Source organism: Lampris incognitus, chromosome 4 (assembly GCF_029633865.1).
Source record: "Lampris incognitus isolate fLamInc1 chromosome 4, fLamInc1.hap2, whole genome shotgun sequence".
Taxonomy (NCBI): domain Eukaryota; kingdom Metazoa; phylum Chordata; class Actinopteri; order Lampriformes; family Lampridae; genus Lampris; species Lampris incognitus.
Window position 1 is genome coordinate 35799541 of NC_079214.1, and position 16372 is coordinate 35815912.

At 45.3% G+C, this 16372-nt stretch overlaps 2 protein-coding genes across 2 annotated transcripts in view; both read right to left on the bottom strand.

The window, feature by feature from the left end:
* Positions 1 to 15: 15 nt before the first annotated feature.
* On the bottom strand, positions 16 to 8748 carry zgc:158785 (uncharacterized protein LOC791214 homolog). Its single transcript, XM_056279337.1, has 4 exons — positions 8585 to 8748; positions 8200 to 8404; positions 1005 to 1211; positions 16 to 196 (listed from the first exon to the last, which is right to left on the bottom strand). The coding sequence occupies exons 1-4, from the start codon at positions 8746 to 8748 to the stop codon at positions 38 to 40; spliced, it is 735 nt and encodes a 244-aa protein (XP_056135312.1). The 3' UTR covers positions 16 to 37.
* sh3gl3a (SH3-domain GRB2-like 3a) overlaps positions 8639 to 16372 on the bottom strand; it is a 63207-nt gene continuing 55473 nt past the window's right edge. Inside the window, exon 11 of the mRNA XM_056278318.1 lies at positions 8639 to 8800. Coding sequence (XP_056134293.1) covers positions 8754 to 8800 — 47 coding nt within the window. The 3' untranslated portion in view covers positions 8639 to 8753. The remainder of the gene's footprint in view (positions 8801 to 16372) is intronic.

The following is a 16372-nucleotide window of genomic DNA, read 5'->3' on the forward strand; positions in this document are numbered from 1 at the left end:
TTGTGTTTGAGGTATGTACGGTCGGTGGGGGCTGGGGTTACACCATAGTCTCTTTGTTGGTGCCCTTGCTTAGGAAGTTCAGTGAGAAGGCCTGATGACTGTGTGTGGTGCAGGCCGGCAGGGGCATCTGGAGTCTCACTCTCTGATCAGTCTGCTTCCATGTCAGGAACAAGTGGATGTGGTAACGCAGAGATACCTGGGGGTAGACAGACGATAGAATGTAGGATGATTACATATGTACCCTGCCACCCAATATTTTTCATTGCCATCTACCCCCAACCAGTTATTGGTAGAAAGATAATATGAAGAAACACAACAAATTATGTGGATGGTTTGTGTCATTCGGTGCAACACTAACAACGAAGCAATAATTGTATTTTAGCTGGAGACAGTTTCAAGGTCCTTGGAGCATCACTTAAGGTTAAAGTTTAAAGAAAAGTTTTGGTTTTTTGTTTTTGTTTTGTCAGGGTTGCTATTCATTACATCTGGCCAAGGACTGCAGATGCAAATGGGACAGTTTTGGCAACTCTGTCACATTTACACTAATGTTTATTAAAATGCACTGACCCTTTCAAGTAAACATGAATAACGAAATAAGTAATTAAATGGAGTTCTGCTTCTCCACAGTACAGAGTTTTCCTTTCACACACATTACACACAGTTTATTGTTGTGCGTAGACATCATCCATAGAAAGCATACTGAGCATCACTGCACTTTTCCACCTACACCCTGTTTAACGTCAAACGATTTACACACATTCACAGCTGTGAGCTGCACAGTACAACAAACGCCCTCTCGTTGGCCACTGGGAGCTGCCTAGTATAACCCCAGTCCTCTACTGTCAGCTAGTGAACAGCAGCACTGGAGTAGATATGGTCTAAGTGCCTTGCTCACAGGCAGTGTGGCAGCAGTTGTTCAGAGAGTTGCTGTTTAACCCCTGAATGGTTGGCAAAAGTGCTCATATCAAAGCCAAAGTAATGCAGCATAGAGATGTTCTGTTTACCACAGTCCAGAAAGCGTATATGGTGAAGAGGGCCAGGGTAAGGACCAGGAGTCCCATGGCCTCCATGCCGTTGGTGTAGTACAGGTCCATGGCACCCTGCACACACAGCCAGCCGGACAAACTGGCCAGGGGTGTGATAAACAGGAAGCAGACGGCGTCACCGCACAATGTTCGCCTTTGGTGCTGCATGGATGAAGAACACAGCCACTGCAACAGGAAAAGATTTTTGGGGGGGGGGGCACTGTAAGTTCAAGAATTCAAGACGCTGATTTGCCTTCTTGATGAATAACATATATAACACAATATGAAGTAGGACTGCAGAAAAATCCAAATGATACAGATTATATTTGTCAAATGTGAATTCTCTGACCCGATTCTAAACAGATAGCTCAGTGAGGTTTGCATTTACAGGGAATCTGATTTGGTGGTTCAAAGGAAACACATGGGACAGGGCAAATAATAAAGTGAATATTTGAGCTGAGTGAGCAATAGAAGCAAAAGAATGAGGGAACAAATCTTCTGTACAGAATGAAAAAGGAAAGAAAACAATAAAATGACAATAGGAAGATTAGGATTCTTGTTGGATTAAATTAATTTGTATTACTGAATGCCCACACTTGGCTGTCAGATTATGTCAGATTAATTCCCCCCCCCCTTTTTTTCTCCCCAATTGTATCCGCTCAATTACCCCACTCTTCCGAGCCGTCCTGACCTCTGCTCCACCCCCTCTGCCGATTAGAGGAGGACTGCACACTACCACATGCCTCCCCCGATACATGTGGAGTTGCCGTCCGCTTCTTTTCACCTGACAGTGAGGAGTTTCGCCGGAAGGACGTAGCAAGTGGGAGGATCACGCTACTCCCCCCAGTTCCTCCTTCCCCCCGAACACGCACCCTGGCCGACCAGATGAGGCGCTAGTGCAGCGACCAGGACATATACCTACCACAGCCAGCTTCCCACCTGCAGACATGGCCAATTGTGTCTGTAGGGACGCCCGACTAAGCCGGAGGTAACGGGGATTCGAACCAGCGATCCCCGTGTTGGTAGGCAACAGAATAGACCGCTATGCTACCCGGATGCCCAGTATGTTGAAGTTTCTTAATAACAATTTATTTCAGACTCAAGATTAATCCATGTGATTGCATGTTTTCCTCTCCATTACACCGCGTGTACATTTTGTTAAGGCGCACTAAGGCTGGATTGCCTCCACTTTAACGAGCATCCCTATCATTATGGGCCTCATTCATCAGTCGTTCATACGTATAAATGTGTTCTTACACACCCATGGGATTTTTTTTTTTAGCTCTGAGGTTCGTCTCAGAGACCAGTGTAGAACCTGGGTAACCTCTGAATTTATACACTAATTGGCTAACACTGATGTCTTAGCAGGCCTGAGTGATGGCTCATTACAAGAGGTAGACAATAGTAGTAGTAGGGGGAAGGAATTGCAAATAACCATCGGGCTTTGACTCTGTGTAAGAACAAATTTGTAATTATGAACGATTGATGAATGAGGTCCATTGTGAACACTCAAATCTGACTTCAGTGACTGAAGTCATATTGAAACAATAAATATAACCTTAGCCAAAGGCTCTTATCAGAACTACCATAAAATACAGTTCAATGTTTATATAACCTTGTAGCCAAGTGGTCAATTTGCCAAAAAAAGAAAGAAAGAAAGAAACACAATCACCTTTTAAACTGCAGCCATATATTTTTAACCATGAAATATTTTCTAATACCAATGGGGGAAGCAGAATCTCTAATATGAATATAATTTCCATTCCATCCATCCATTATCCAAACCGCTTATCCTGCTCTCAGGGTCACGGGGATGCTGGAGCCTATCCCAGCAGTCATTAGGTGGCAGGCGGGGCGACACCCTGGACAGGCTGCTGGGCCATCACAGGGCTGAATAGAATTTGAATATTGATAATACATTTAAAAGAAAAGAAAGCCATTTTATTTTGTCATTGTATTCTTACAATGAAATGTGTTCTTTACATTTAACCCATCCTATTGTATAGGAGCAGTGGGCAGCTTCAGCACCCGGGGACCAACTCCAGTTCTTCTTTCCATTGCCTTGGTCAGGGACACAGACAGGAGTATTAACCCTAACATGCATGTCTTTTTGATGGTGGGAGGAAACCGGAGCACCCGCAGGAAACTCACGCAGACACGGGGAGAACATGCAAACTCCACACAGAAAGGACCTGGGATAGCCTGGGGTTCCAACCCAGGACCTTCTTGCTGTGAGGCAACAGTGCTAACCACTGGGCAACCATTCCACCAGTATTTCTTTATACTTATCAACATTCCCATATCATCCTTAACCTCAGGAGGATGGAAAGGGGGGAGTTTTAAAAATGGTTGGTTTCTGTCAATTGAGAAGATGGTATGCCCCTGCAACCCCGCTCAAGGTGACCCCTGTTTGGTGCCTAATAAATCCACTTCATGCTGCCTTTATGCCATCAAGAGTGGATCTGGTTAAAGGTTCAATGAGTAATAGTTTGGGCTTCCTGAAGCATAATCAGAAGGGGCTGCTGAATGGTGCGGACTGAAACAATGTAAACAACCCCCCAAGACACCCCAGATGTCTGCATTCAAAAACAAAGGAGCAGGGCAGGCTGAGTTATTTTGTTTTTTTAAAGCCCCCAAAAGATTTGACTCACTCTCCCGGTCCTCAGCAGACTTGAAAAATCATGTCAAACAATCACTGTTTCAATCCAAATGTGGATTGAACATACAAAACGCATGGTTCACCAAGATAGTTATGACCCAATATTAAGCTATTCATTTATTTTATTTGTTTGTTTGAAAAAATCTTAGCTTTTATTTAGTATTAGGCTATTGTCCCTCTGATGACTCCCCCCCCCCCCTCTTTTTCTCCCCAATTGTCTCATCATCTCATCTTATCTTCAGCCGCTTTTCCAGGGTCGGGTTGCAGTGGTCGCAAGCTAAGTAGGGCACTCCAGATGTCCCTCTCCCCAGCAACGCCCTCCAGCTCCTCCTGGGGGATCCCAAGGTGTTCCCAGGCCAGATTGGACATGTAGTCCCTCCAGCGCATTCTGGGTCTCCTCCATGTTGGCCATGCCCGGTAAACCTCCAAAGGAAGACACCCAGGAGGCACCCTAATCAGATGCCCGATCCATCTCAACTGGCTCCTTTCGATGTGAAGGAGCAGCAACTCTACTCCAAGCTCCCTCCTAATGTCTGAGCTCCTCACTCTATCTCTAAGGCTGAGCCCAGACACCCTATGGAGGAAACTCATTTCGGCCGCTTGTATCCGTGATCTCACCCTTCCAGTCACTACCCAAAGATCATGACAGGTGAGGATTGGAACGAAGATTGACTGGTAAATTGAGAGCTTTGCATCCTGGCTCAGCTTCCTCTTCGCCACAACGGTCCGGTACAACGTCCGCATTACTGCTGATGCTGCACCAATCCACCCGTCAATCTCCCACTCCATCCTATCCTCACTTGTGAACAAGACCCCGAGATACTTGAACTCCTTCACTTGAGGCAACAACTCATCCCCAACCCGGAGGGAGCAATCCACCATTTTCCAGTAGAGAACCATGGCCTCAGACTTGGAGGTGCTGACTCTCATCCCAGCCATTTCACACTCGGCTGCAAACCACCCCAGTGCGCGCTGGAGGTCGCGTTCTGATGAAGCCAACAAATCCACATCACCTGCAAAGAGCAGAGATGCAATTCTGAGGTTCCCAAAACGGACACCCTCCTCACCTTGGCTGCACCTTGAGATCCTGTCCATGAATATCACAAACAGAATCGGAGACAAGGGACAACCTTAGCAGAGTCCGACACCCACCAAAAATGTGTTTGACTTTGTGCCAAGAATGCGGACACAGTTCTCACTTTGGTTATACAAGGACAGGATGGCTTGTAGCAACTGCCCTGGTACCCCATACTCCCGCAGTACCCCCCACAGAGTGCCCCGGGGTACACAGTCATAATCCTTCTCCAAGTCCACAAAACACATGTAGACTGGCTGGCCTAACTCCCATGCCCCCCTCAGCACTTACGCAAGGGTAAAGAGCTGGTCCATTGTTCCATGGCCAGGACGGAATCCGCATTGTTCCTCCTGGATCTGAGGTTCGACTATCGGTCGGAGCCTCCTTTCGAGCACCCTAGAGTAGACTTTCCCAGGGAGGCTGGGCAATGTGATGCCTCGATAATTGGAGCACACCTTACGATCCCCCTTTTTGAATATGAGAACCACCACCCCAGTCTGCCACTCCACAGGTACTGTCCCCGACCTCCACGCAACACTGAAGAGGCATGTCAACCAAGACAGCCCAACAATGTCCAGAGCCTTCAGCATCTCAGGACGAATCTCATCCACACCCGGCGCCTTGCCACAGAGGAGCTTTTTAACTACCTCAGAGACCTCTGCCAGGGATATGGGTAGGGCTTCCCCTGAGTCTTCAGACTCTACCTCCTCCACTGAGGACGTGTTAGTCAGGTTCAAGAGCTCCTCAACGTGTTCTTTCCACTGCTCGACAACATCCCCAGTCCGGGTCAACAGTTCCCCTCCCCGGCTGAACACAGCCTGAGTCAAGCCCTGCTTCCCCCTCCTGAGTCACCGGATGGTTTGCCAGAACTTCCTTGAGGCCAACCAAAAGTCCTCCTCCATAGCCTCGCCAAACTCCTCCCACACCCAAGTTTTTGCTTTCATGACCGCCGAAGCTGCAGCCCATCTGGCCTCCCGGTACCTGTCTGCTGCTTCAGGAGACCCCTGGGCCAACCAAGTCCAAAAGGCCTCCTTCTTCAGCCTAATGGCTTCCCTCACCACCAGTGTCCACCAGCAGGTTCTTGGGTTGCCGCCTCGACAGGCACCAATTACTTTTTGACCACAGCTCCTGCCTGCCGCATCTACAATAGAGGCTTTGAACATGGCCCATTCAGACTCCATGTCCCCAGCCTCCCTTGGGATGCACAAGAACTTCTTCCGGAGGTGGGAGTTGAAGACCTCATGGACAGGGGCCTCCAGACGTTCCCAGTTCACCCTCACTACACGTTTGGGTTTGCCAGGTCTGTCTGGCAGCCTTCCCCTCCATCTGATCCAACTCACCACCAGGTGGTGATCAGTTGACAGCTCTGCTCCTCTCTTCCCCTTGAGTATCCAAAACATATGGCCGCAGATCTGATGATATGACCACAAAGTCTTTTTCTCCCCAGTTGTGTCTGGCCAATTATCCCACTTTTCCGAGCCATCCCAGTCACTGCTCCACCCCCTTTGCTGATCCAGGGAGGCCTGCAGACTACCACATGCCTCCTCTGATACAGGTGGAGTCGCCAGCCACTTCTTTTCACCTGATAGTGAGGAGTTTTGCCAGGGGGATGTAGCGTGTGGAAGGATCATTCTATTCCCCCCAGTTCCCCCTCCCCCCTCTAAACAGGCGCCCCAACTGACCAGAGGAGGCGCTAGTGCAGCGACCAAGACACATACCCACATCTGGCTTCCCACTCGCAGACACGGCCAACTGTGTCTGTAGGTACGCCCAACTAAGCCGGAGGTAACACGGAGATTCGAACCTCTGATCTCTGTGTTCCTCTGATGACTTCTGCTCATTAGCCACTCTCCAGCCTGGAGCATTTGGAAGAGATGGAGCTTGACAGAGCCATCACAGATCATCACCAATATAGGTAAATATAGCCATTTCAACCATTCCTGGAAGCCTTGATGCATGCATTGTGAATACAAAATCCAACAAATTTTTATGAATAATCTTATTTGAAATAAATTTAGTTTCTGCTAGAGAACAATGCTACAACCTAAAGCCAAGGATTTTTTTTTTGCATTTCTTGCATTAGATACTCAGCATTGGCAGAAATTAGGCTGTAAGGTGTTGCCATAATATCTCTTTGACAGACTGATACTAAGTGAATGTAAGTAGCTTTGGTTCATCAAGTCTAATTAATCTACCCAACTGATTTCAGCGACTGGCAGCAAATGCTTCAATTCACCAGGTAGAAAATCCAAACTTTCCTTTCTAGCCTTAATATTCCAGTCTGTCTTTCTGTACCACATGAGTAGGCTTTTCACTAAAGGGGCATGCATGTGTTTATGTGCTCATAGCCTATTCTGCATGCATATGTGCTAAATTTGAATGTATGTGTGTGTGTGTGTGTGTGTGTGTGTCTGTGCATGTGTGCAAGGGAACTGGTGTGCATGAAGGTGCTAGTCTTTTTGCAGTGGGAAGCCTTGATGTTCATCGTGTACCTTAACCCTTTAACCTGGAGTAGCACGTGGTCCTTAATAAGCAGATTACCAGGGCCTGCAACATATGCAACAGGAAGAGGCGGGGGCGGGGGGGGCACTAAATACAGATCCCTGTCTTATACTGTGTCTGTGAATGTTCTCATTCATCCAGGTCATGGTTATCCAAAGGAGTTGAATCAAGTGCAACTGGACTTGGTATATATCCATGAACGGATATATACCAAGTCCAGTTGCACTTGATTCAACTCCTTTGGATGTCTTATACTGTCCTCTGCAGAGCAAGATAGGAGGGAACTTTCATCTAATCAGCCTCTCAGACTAAGTGGCTTTGGAGGGTAAAAGCGGCCTGGTTAACAGCAGCAGACTCTCCAACGTGAAAACAGAAACTCACTGAACAACTCCTCCCACAAAAGGTGACTTCTGTCTCCATTGAAAAAAAAAAGAGGACCGCTAATCAGATATGTAGATGAAGTTGTCAATTGTAACTTGTTTCATCACCAGTTGAAAAAAAAATGTGTTTGTCTTGAGAAATAATTAATTGGCCAAAACGTCCTAGTTGTCAAATAATTGGATATTTCAATGGGGAGAAGAGAAAATCTAAAAATCATGTTAACTGATTTTGGTCAATTAACATTTACCCCCTGAGAAAAAAAATTGCAAATGGCCAGGTGCTGCTTTCACGTTTCAACATTGTCAGTCTACTTATATTGTCCTCCACGGGCTAATGATTGTAGCTACTTTGCAAACAGGTGAGCTATTGGTGACACTTCCAAATGGTAATTCATTTTCTTTGTTAAGTTAGCACAAAAGAAAAGATGGACACTTTTTCAGTATTTCCCCCCTTACGGGGTGTGTGTGTGTGTGTGTGTGTGTGTGTGTGTGTGTGTGTGTGTGTGTGCGCATGCATGCGTGCATGAATACGTGCATGTGAGTGTAGTCGTTCCCTACCTCTGTGAATGGTTTTGGCAGGCGTTCCAGAGGAAACTGATGATGGCAGAGTTCACAGTTGCTGCTGTTTGAGGCAGTGAGCCAGTGCTCAAGACAGGCACGGTGCACCATGGCCAGGGTGCCGGAGCACTCACAGGGGGATAGCAGCTCCCCTGAACCCCCTCCCTCATGGCAGATCCTACAAAATGGCTCTTCACTGCTCAGACTTGCACACGGGGGAAGATGGAAGAGAGTATAAATTACATCATACACTGGTAAATATGTGCCTGTATGTGTGCATATGTACATGTATGTGCACAGGGTATCTTCATAACAGCATTGGAGATGGAGATGTGTGTGTGTTTTTTTGTTGTGTGAGTGTGTTATTGACTTGCCCTGGTGGTACCTGTCACTGATGGTTCTGTACTCTGCAGGGAGTGTGTCTCCTTGGCAGTTCACAGTTCCCTGGTTGTAGATGTTTAGCTCCTCCCCCTGATCCTCTTCAGGCCTACACTTTGCCTCCCCTTTAAGGGTGCCCACCCACGGCTCCAGGGGCTGCTGTTTTGTCATGTCTGCTATGTAAGGGGCCATTCACTCATGTCAGAAGCATCACCCCTATTATCTGACACACAGACACACAGAAACATCAGGCAAATGAATAGGCCAAAGTACATCAAAGTTGCATCGATGTTGCAAATTCAGGATCATGTATAATTCCACTGGTCACTCTAGAAAACAAAGATCATACAACACATCTTAATGGTATATATATATATATATACATCTTAACGGTGTGTGTGTGTGTGTGTATGTATGTATGTATATATACTATATATATATATATATGTGTGTGTGTGTGTGTGTGTGTGTATAGCTTCTGTTCACTTTAAAGATATACAAGGACTCAGACAAAAAGGACAACATTCAAAACCTCTTCAGAACAGTGGTTGTTAATGCTGTATTTACTTTGCCCTGAACAATGGGCTGTGATTAAAGTTTACAGCTTCACATCACAAGTGAAGTTGTAAACTCTAATCAGTTGTAAACTCTAATCAGAACAACAGTTAAAAATCCGGATGCCACAATTACTGGAAAGTGAATGCTGTGTTCTAACCACTTGCCTTCTCGTGCCCCCCCCACCCCCGTCTTCTCTTCCACCCCTGGTCTGGGGCAGGCTGGGGACCGAACGCTTGACCTGCCCCCTCCCTCAACTCCCTCCCCAAGCGCATCGGACACTGCAGCGGTCTGCCCACATTCAGGTCATTGGTCGGGACTCACCTCTTCAGACTTCATCTGTGATTTATGTGATTTATGATGTTTGTTTTTCTTCCCCTTTTGTATCTGTCCAAGTCGGAGAGTACTGCTTGCGTCAAGTGTGGCTGCCGCTTCTCCCTCTCATAGCCCCCTTCCCATCCACCCCTGTATGTCTGTGTTATGTTTATCTGTTGTCTTGTTTCACCCCGTTTATTGTAAAGTGACTTTGAGTATTTGAAAAGCGCTATAGAAGTTTAATTTATTATTATTATTATTATTATTACAAATGTCTTGTTGGCAGCTATAAATGCAATGGACAATTGCTTAGTTTTCCTTACTATCAGTGGCCCTTACAGTTAAATGGAGAGTGTGAAGTTTGGTGGATGGGTCATGAATCAGCTCTGCTCGCCTGTATTCTGTCCAAGACAGACACGAGCAGGGAATTACAAAGAACCCCAGTGGTGATCAATAGTGAAGATGATCTGCCATTATCCCAGGAAGGCACGCCGGACACCCAAATCACTTCCCTTGTTGAAGCAGGACTATGTTGGACATTAAAGTGAGCCATTGCCGCTTTAACAGATCTAGCTAGTGCGCTGGAGCAAACGGATCTGGGGATTTGATTGAGGTCTTAAGGTGAAGCATTTGCTTTTAATGTGGCTGTTTGGGTAGAAAATGGAAGCTTTAAGGCCTCGACGAGCTTTACGTGTATACCCAGAGCTATAGGAAACATCATCCAGGTGTGATTAGAATACAAGCCTATTCTGTATTCACTGCCACTTTTACAGCGATTGATTATCGCAGCATTTCAGCAATAAACTCTGGCTGTTTAATGAATAGGTTCACATTTGGTCCGCAAGAGTTGAGGTTAACGTGGTATTCTAGCACATTCAAAGCAATGAAGTGAAGCACACTGCTGGGTTTAATTGGGACTAAATGCACTCAATCTGCTGTTAGAACTGATCGTCAGTCCTTTTTCTGGATATTTTATTCCTAAAAAAAAAAAAAAGCACACTACTGTTGAACACTTAGGATTGAGACTTGGCTTTTCTCTAAGTGTGAATTGTGCACACCTCAAAATAACACCTCCTGTCTTACAATCAACAAGTTTTGATTTAGCTTGGTAAACTGCAAGGTGTCACAATCAATCAAACGAACAAACACACATGCACACACAGTGAAGTGTGAAACACAACATTAATCTTTATACAGTTTCAATCACAAGCCAGCCTAAAGGCTTTTTGAACCACTCGCCTGTGAGGCAGAAAACAGCAGATCTACCCAACAAGTAGCACGGTAAATAAAGTAATGACAGCAGTCTTACCACCAAGGAAGCAACCTGCTTGATATCCCCGAATACTCTGTCGAACGGCGGGCTCACTTACTCTGAAAAAAGTCCTTTTCTCTGGGTATTTATCGGACGGAGGGTGTTTATGGAGCCGCTCGGCGTTTGAGTGTTGTGCCTCCCAAAGCCTGCCCACAGATTAGTGCAGATGACGGCCAATGGTGAGAATAGCGAGGGATTAGGTGGAGGGAAAGTGAGGGCCTGACCAGGCAAACTGAGTTCACATCAGTGTGGGTTACACCAGGCGGGCGCACCACCTCACTGTGCTACACCACCACCACCACCACCACCACAACCCTGCTTCCCTTAATCCTGTTACAGCAGCAAAACCCCTTCACCGGCCCCCCAGCTCCTATGGTAATTTAGGCTCCGGTCTGGTAGAGCAGGTCTGCCGCTACCCCTCTGCTTCACAGACCAAGGATGATGGGGATTGGGGGGGGGGGGCTGCTGGAGCTGACGGTGTTGTTGTGAAGTGAATGTCTATGGGATTAGGTGGAGTACCCCTGAGCAAGGCAAAGTTGATCACTTATTTCTAAAGGCAGCTGTGGCTGTCATATTGCTGCATGTGAGGGACAGAAAGAGAGAAACCCACAAATAAAAGCTTCTCTCTCTCTCTTATCATTTTGGGTTTTTTTTATGAGTATATTTATTGATTTCACTGCAGTACAGAACAACACAATCCCCTACATATACCCATCTACATCACCTTTCTATACTCACAGCAAAACTCTTACGGCACAGCGGCCTTGACCTTTGACCTCCCATACTATTCATTTATTCTTTCACACTTTTTTCCCCACAGTAGGAATTCAAGATTTACCCACTGTCCAATGATTCACGCCTAAAGAGCACTCGAGTCAGTTTAAAGTGGTTAAGGGATGTCTCTTTATGACTGAGTGAAAAGTAACCTAGACAGAGGAGTTCAGACCAGGGCCAAGACTGTGTTTGCTCAAACAGAAGTGTGGCGACTGACTGGAGCAATAAAAAATGATACTAGAATAACATGATCAGCGTTAACCGCAGTCTAAGGAAGGGGTTGCGGACAAGACTTTAAAGCCATTGACACGTTCCTATGTATATGCCATGTCAAAACTGAGACAAAATTTGCCTATTCAAGTAAGAAAATCTGCAGAACACACAAAATAATCTGCTAGTGCAGTGAGATTATTCAGCTACGTAAGATTTCTCAAAACAAGATAAAAGCACTTGTGTGCAGGAAACAACAGAAATCTTGAAACTAAACTAACTAACTAACTATCTAACTAACTAACTAACTAACTAACTAACTAACTAACTAACTAACTAGCTAGCTAAATTGTTTTGATTCTAAGGTATACTGTCTAGTCTGAAGCACAACTTAAGTTCAACTTTGTCATATGTATTAGAATACAATGGCATTATTGTGCTCTGGCTCTGTCTGCCTGAACACAAGGGACACAAGGACAAACCCTCCAACAACAAAAAAATCAGACTATGTACACAGTGAATTCATACATTATATACACAACATACATTACATGATAACACAACAATGTAAGGTGCATATGGGTGTGTCAGCTGTTCAGTAACCTGACCGCCTGTGGAAAGAAACTATTACTGAGATGGGCGGTGTGTGATTTGATGCTCTGGTAACGTTTCTAGATGTAAGGAGCAAGGACAGAACATGAGCGGGGTGGCTGGTGTCCTTAATGATGTTTTGGGCTTTCCGTTTGCAGCGAGCAGTATAAATATTATGAAGTTGTGGTAGTTCCATGCCAGTGATTTTTGCTGCTGTCTTTACAGTCCTTTGAAGCAGTCTGCAGTCCTGAGCAGTCAGGTTGCCAAACCACGCTGTGATACAGCCTGTCAAGACACTCTCCATGGTACTGTGATAGAAGTTCATCTTGAGACCCATCAGAAAAACAGTCTCTGCTGTGTCTTCTTGAGGATGAAATTGGTGTCGAGAGACCATGTGAGGGTGTCTGTGATGTGTAAACCGAGAAATCTAAAACTGTCCACAATGTCAACAGATGAACCATTGATGGAAGTGGGAATGTGATTTCCTCTGATCTTTCTAAAGTCAACAAGGATTTATTTTGTCTTATTGACATTTAGAGAGAGGTTGTTATCATGGCATCCATCCACCCATTATCCAAGCCACTTATCCCAATCGGGGTCGCGGGGATGCTGGAACCTATCCCAGCAGTCATTGGGCAGCAGGCAGGGAGACACCCTGGACAGGCCGCCAGGCCATCACAGGCCCCTATTTCAGCAGCTCATATATATTCTGTATTTCAAAATTCAATATCTCCCTCAGATCTTAAATCTCCTCACTAGATCCGAGGCTTTTGGTTGGTGTTCAGTATCATATGGTTAAATCTTCCTCTTCCCTCCTATAGGCCCTCTCATCACTGTCACTTATTAGTCCAATCACTGTGGTGTCATCTGCAAATTTAATGATGCTGAGACAGCAGCCCTGAGGTGCGATGGTCCTAAGAACTAATGTGGATGAGTATGTTTTACCTATTCTCACAGTCTGGGGCCTGCCTGTCAGGAAATCAAACAGCCAATTACAGATAGAGCTGCCCAGACCAAGACCTCTGAATCTCAAGACCAGTTTGGATGGTTCAAGTAAGTTTAATCATGCAAGTAATAGACAAAACCATTATATAACAGTTCTCCACAAAAAGCTTTCAGACGTTACTTCTAAAAATGCTCTTTTAAAGATGAAACAACTACGTTAGTTAGCTCATGATTGATATTCTTAAATCACGATAAATAATCTTATATTTATCTTGATGAATAAATTATTATTTTTTTAAACAAGTTGGGAAAATATTTTTAAGACTGACAGACTTGTACAGATAAACCGTTTTTGCAGTGCAATTGAACACCTTGCTTTACTGGTTTCTGTCTGGGATCAAGGTTTAGGGGGACGGTGGTGTGAAAATGCGCTGAGCTGCTTAAAAATCATGGCTTTGTGTAGAGTATATTGGTCTGACTGCAGTCTGGAAATCACTGAGACATATTAAATACAGCTTCTCCCTTTGTTCCCGTCTGGGCCTCCCTCTTCACCACCACTCTCAGGAAACCGTGGAGGACCCAGACAAAGACATAAATATTGAAAGGAGAAAATGAATGTTTTCAGATAAGTCCTGTTTCAGTTTTACTCTTAAAAATGTAAAAGTTGTACTGTAAGTCCATGGAACTACTAGTTTTTGAACAAATGAACAAACCGTTTTGATAAAACAGATCTAGGTGCGTATTACATATACAGACCTCGATATTATTGTTTTGCATCATTTATGGGAAACAGCCAATGATAAATAGGATCTCCATCTGATGGTGCAGGAGATTAGGGGGTGCCATCGTCGATGATTAGTCTTTTTTCAATTTGTTGGCTATTTGCCATTTCTACTTCCTAGACTAAAATTAAAAAAACAAAACCCATTGATACTTCTTTAAAATGCAAAATATTTTATACATGCAGATGCAGTTATGGGGGGCACTTTCTCTGACTGGCAAAGTTGCATCCCACAACCAGTCTCTTTCTCTCTCTCTCTCTCTCCCTCACTAATCCTGTCTACTATTCATTCCCAAGGTGCTCCTCACAAAAGCCCAGAGGGAAGGGACATCATTGGGAATTCCTTCATGAACAGACCAAGAGGGTGGATAATTCCTTTGACAGCAGCAGGAGAGGAGTGCACAGAGCCCCAGATGGGCTGGATTACCGTCCAGGATAAAAACACACACAGACCCTGTCACGCCAGACTGGAAGAGGCACTTCCTCCTTTCTCTCCAGTCAGACAAGCAAAGGGGTTTTGCAGACAGGCCCAAGGACAGCAGGGCTCCGATTTGGGTGTGATTTGTACTTCTGGGGTCGGTTGATGTTGTGTCTGGTCCAAAGTCGAGGTCTATTTGCAAACACCCACCCCCCTTGATTCTCGGTGCGTTGCATATTGTTAGATAGGCAAGGGGGTGCCATCTAATCCTCCTCAGGGCAGGACTGAGGGGCCACTCTGCTCTATCGAACCCCCCCCCCCCCATCCTTTCATCAGGTCTCATAATGACCATTAAAAGATGGTAATCTATTGTGTGGCTCTGTCCTTGGGTCTCTGTCCAGATCGATAAGCAACAAAAGCACTGCAGGAGGCTGTCTGGACATGAGACACATATGTGCTTTACACATTATCATAATAATGGTAAAGGCATTGCTGACGCGTTGAGCACTTACTCCAGAGATCAAAGTTTCAATTTTAGAGGAAATGAAGGCTGGGTGTTGTTGTGTGGCAACAGAAAATGGTGACATTTCATTTATATTAAATGCCGTGCTAAACAAATCTGTGCACGTCACAAACTGAAAGTACAACCAGTTTCTTTAAAAATGTTACTAAAATCAAATACACAGGAGTTAGGCCGTTCAGGCCATTGACTCAGACAGACAGACAGACAGACAGACAGACAGACAGACAGATAGTCAGACAGACAGAGAGACAGATGGACAGACAGCTAGACAAGACGGATGGATGGCTGGACGGACAGACAGATAGACAGACAGAGGGAGGGATGGATAAATAGACACAGATGGACAGACAGAGATGGATGGACAGATAGACAGATGGGTAGACAGAGGGATGGACAGATAGACAGACAGACAGGCAGACAGACAGACAGATGGATGGACAGACAGACAGATGGACGGATGACAGATAGACAGACAGGGAGGAACAGAGACAGACAGATGGACAGACAGTCAGACAGACAGGTGGACAGACAGATGGATGGACAGACAGACAGATAGATGGACAGACCAACAGACAGACAGACAGACATAGATGAACAGACAGACAGACAAATAGACAGACGGACAGACAGATAGACAGATGGACGGACAGACAGACAGACAGATAAACAGACAGACAGATGGACAGATGGACGGACAGACATATGGAAAGACAGACAGACAGGCAGATAGACAGTCTGGGCCAGCCAGTTTGAAGTAAGGAAGGTCGGTGAGTGTTTTATCTGGGGGCTTGGTGGTTTGATGCTTGCAGACCTTTCAAGGGTCTTTTTTTTAAAACATAGATAAGAAGATTGGCAGTGACCAAAGTGGAGCATTCAAAGTAAGCACCAGGGGAGTCCACTTTCCTGACATGACTTTGGGAGACAATTGTGTATCTTCTGACAAATCTAGACCCTATTTCCCCCAGTGTTTTTCTCATGTATGGTGATACATTAATATAAATGAAATAATTTGATAATAAAAGCTACACAACAAAGACTTTGAAGCAAATGTTGTGAGCTTGTACAGCGAGTCATGAGGTGCCAAAGTGTTTTGTAGAGCTTAAGAGAGAGCATGCTCGTGTATTTATGATCAAATACGTTGCCACATTTACAGTAAGGGAAAAAAAACCTCTCTCCATTAAAGGAAAAGGCCATCTGCTTTCAGAGAAGTAATCTGAGAAGAATGCCCTATCAGGAGCTGCTATCAGCGAGTCCTACTCAGAAGAGTTTTAAAATGGAAGCCTGAAGACAAGAGAGAGAGCCAGGGCACACCATGTGACTCATGTCAAGTGGCCATCCACTGCGGGTGCACCCGCGCACATGTGTGTGTCT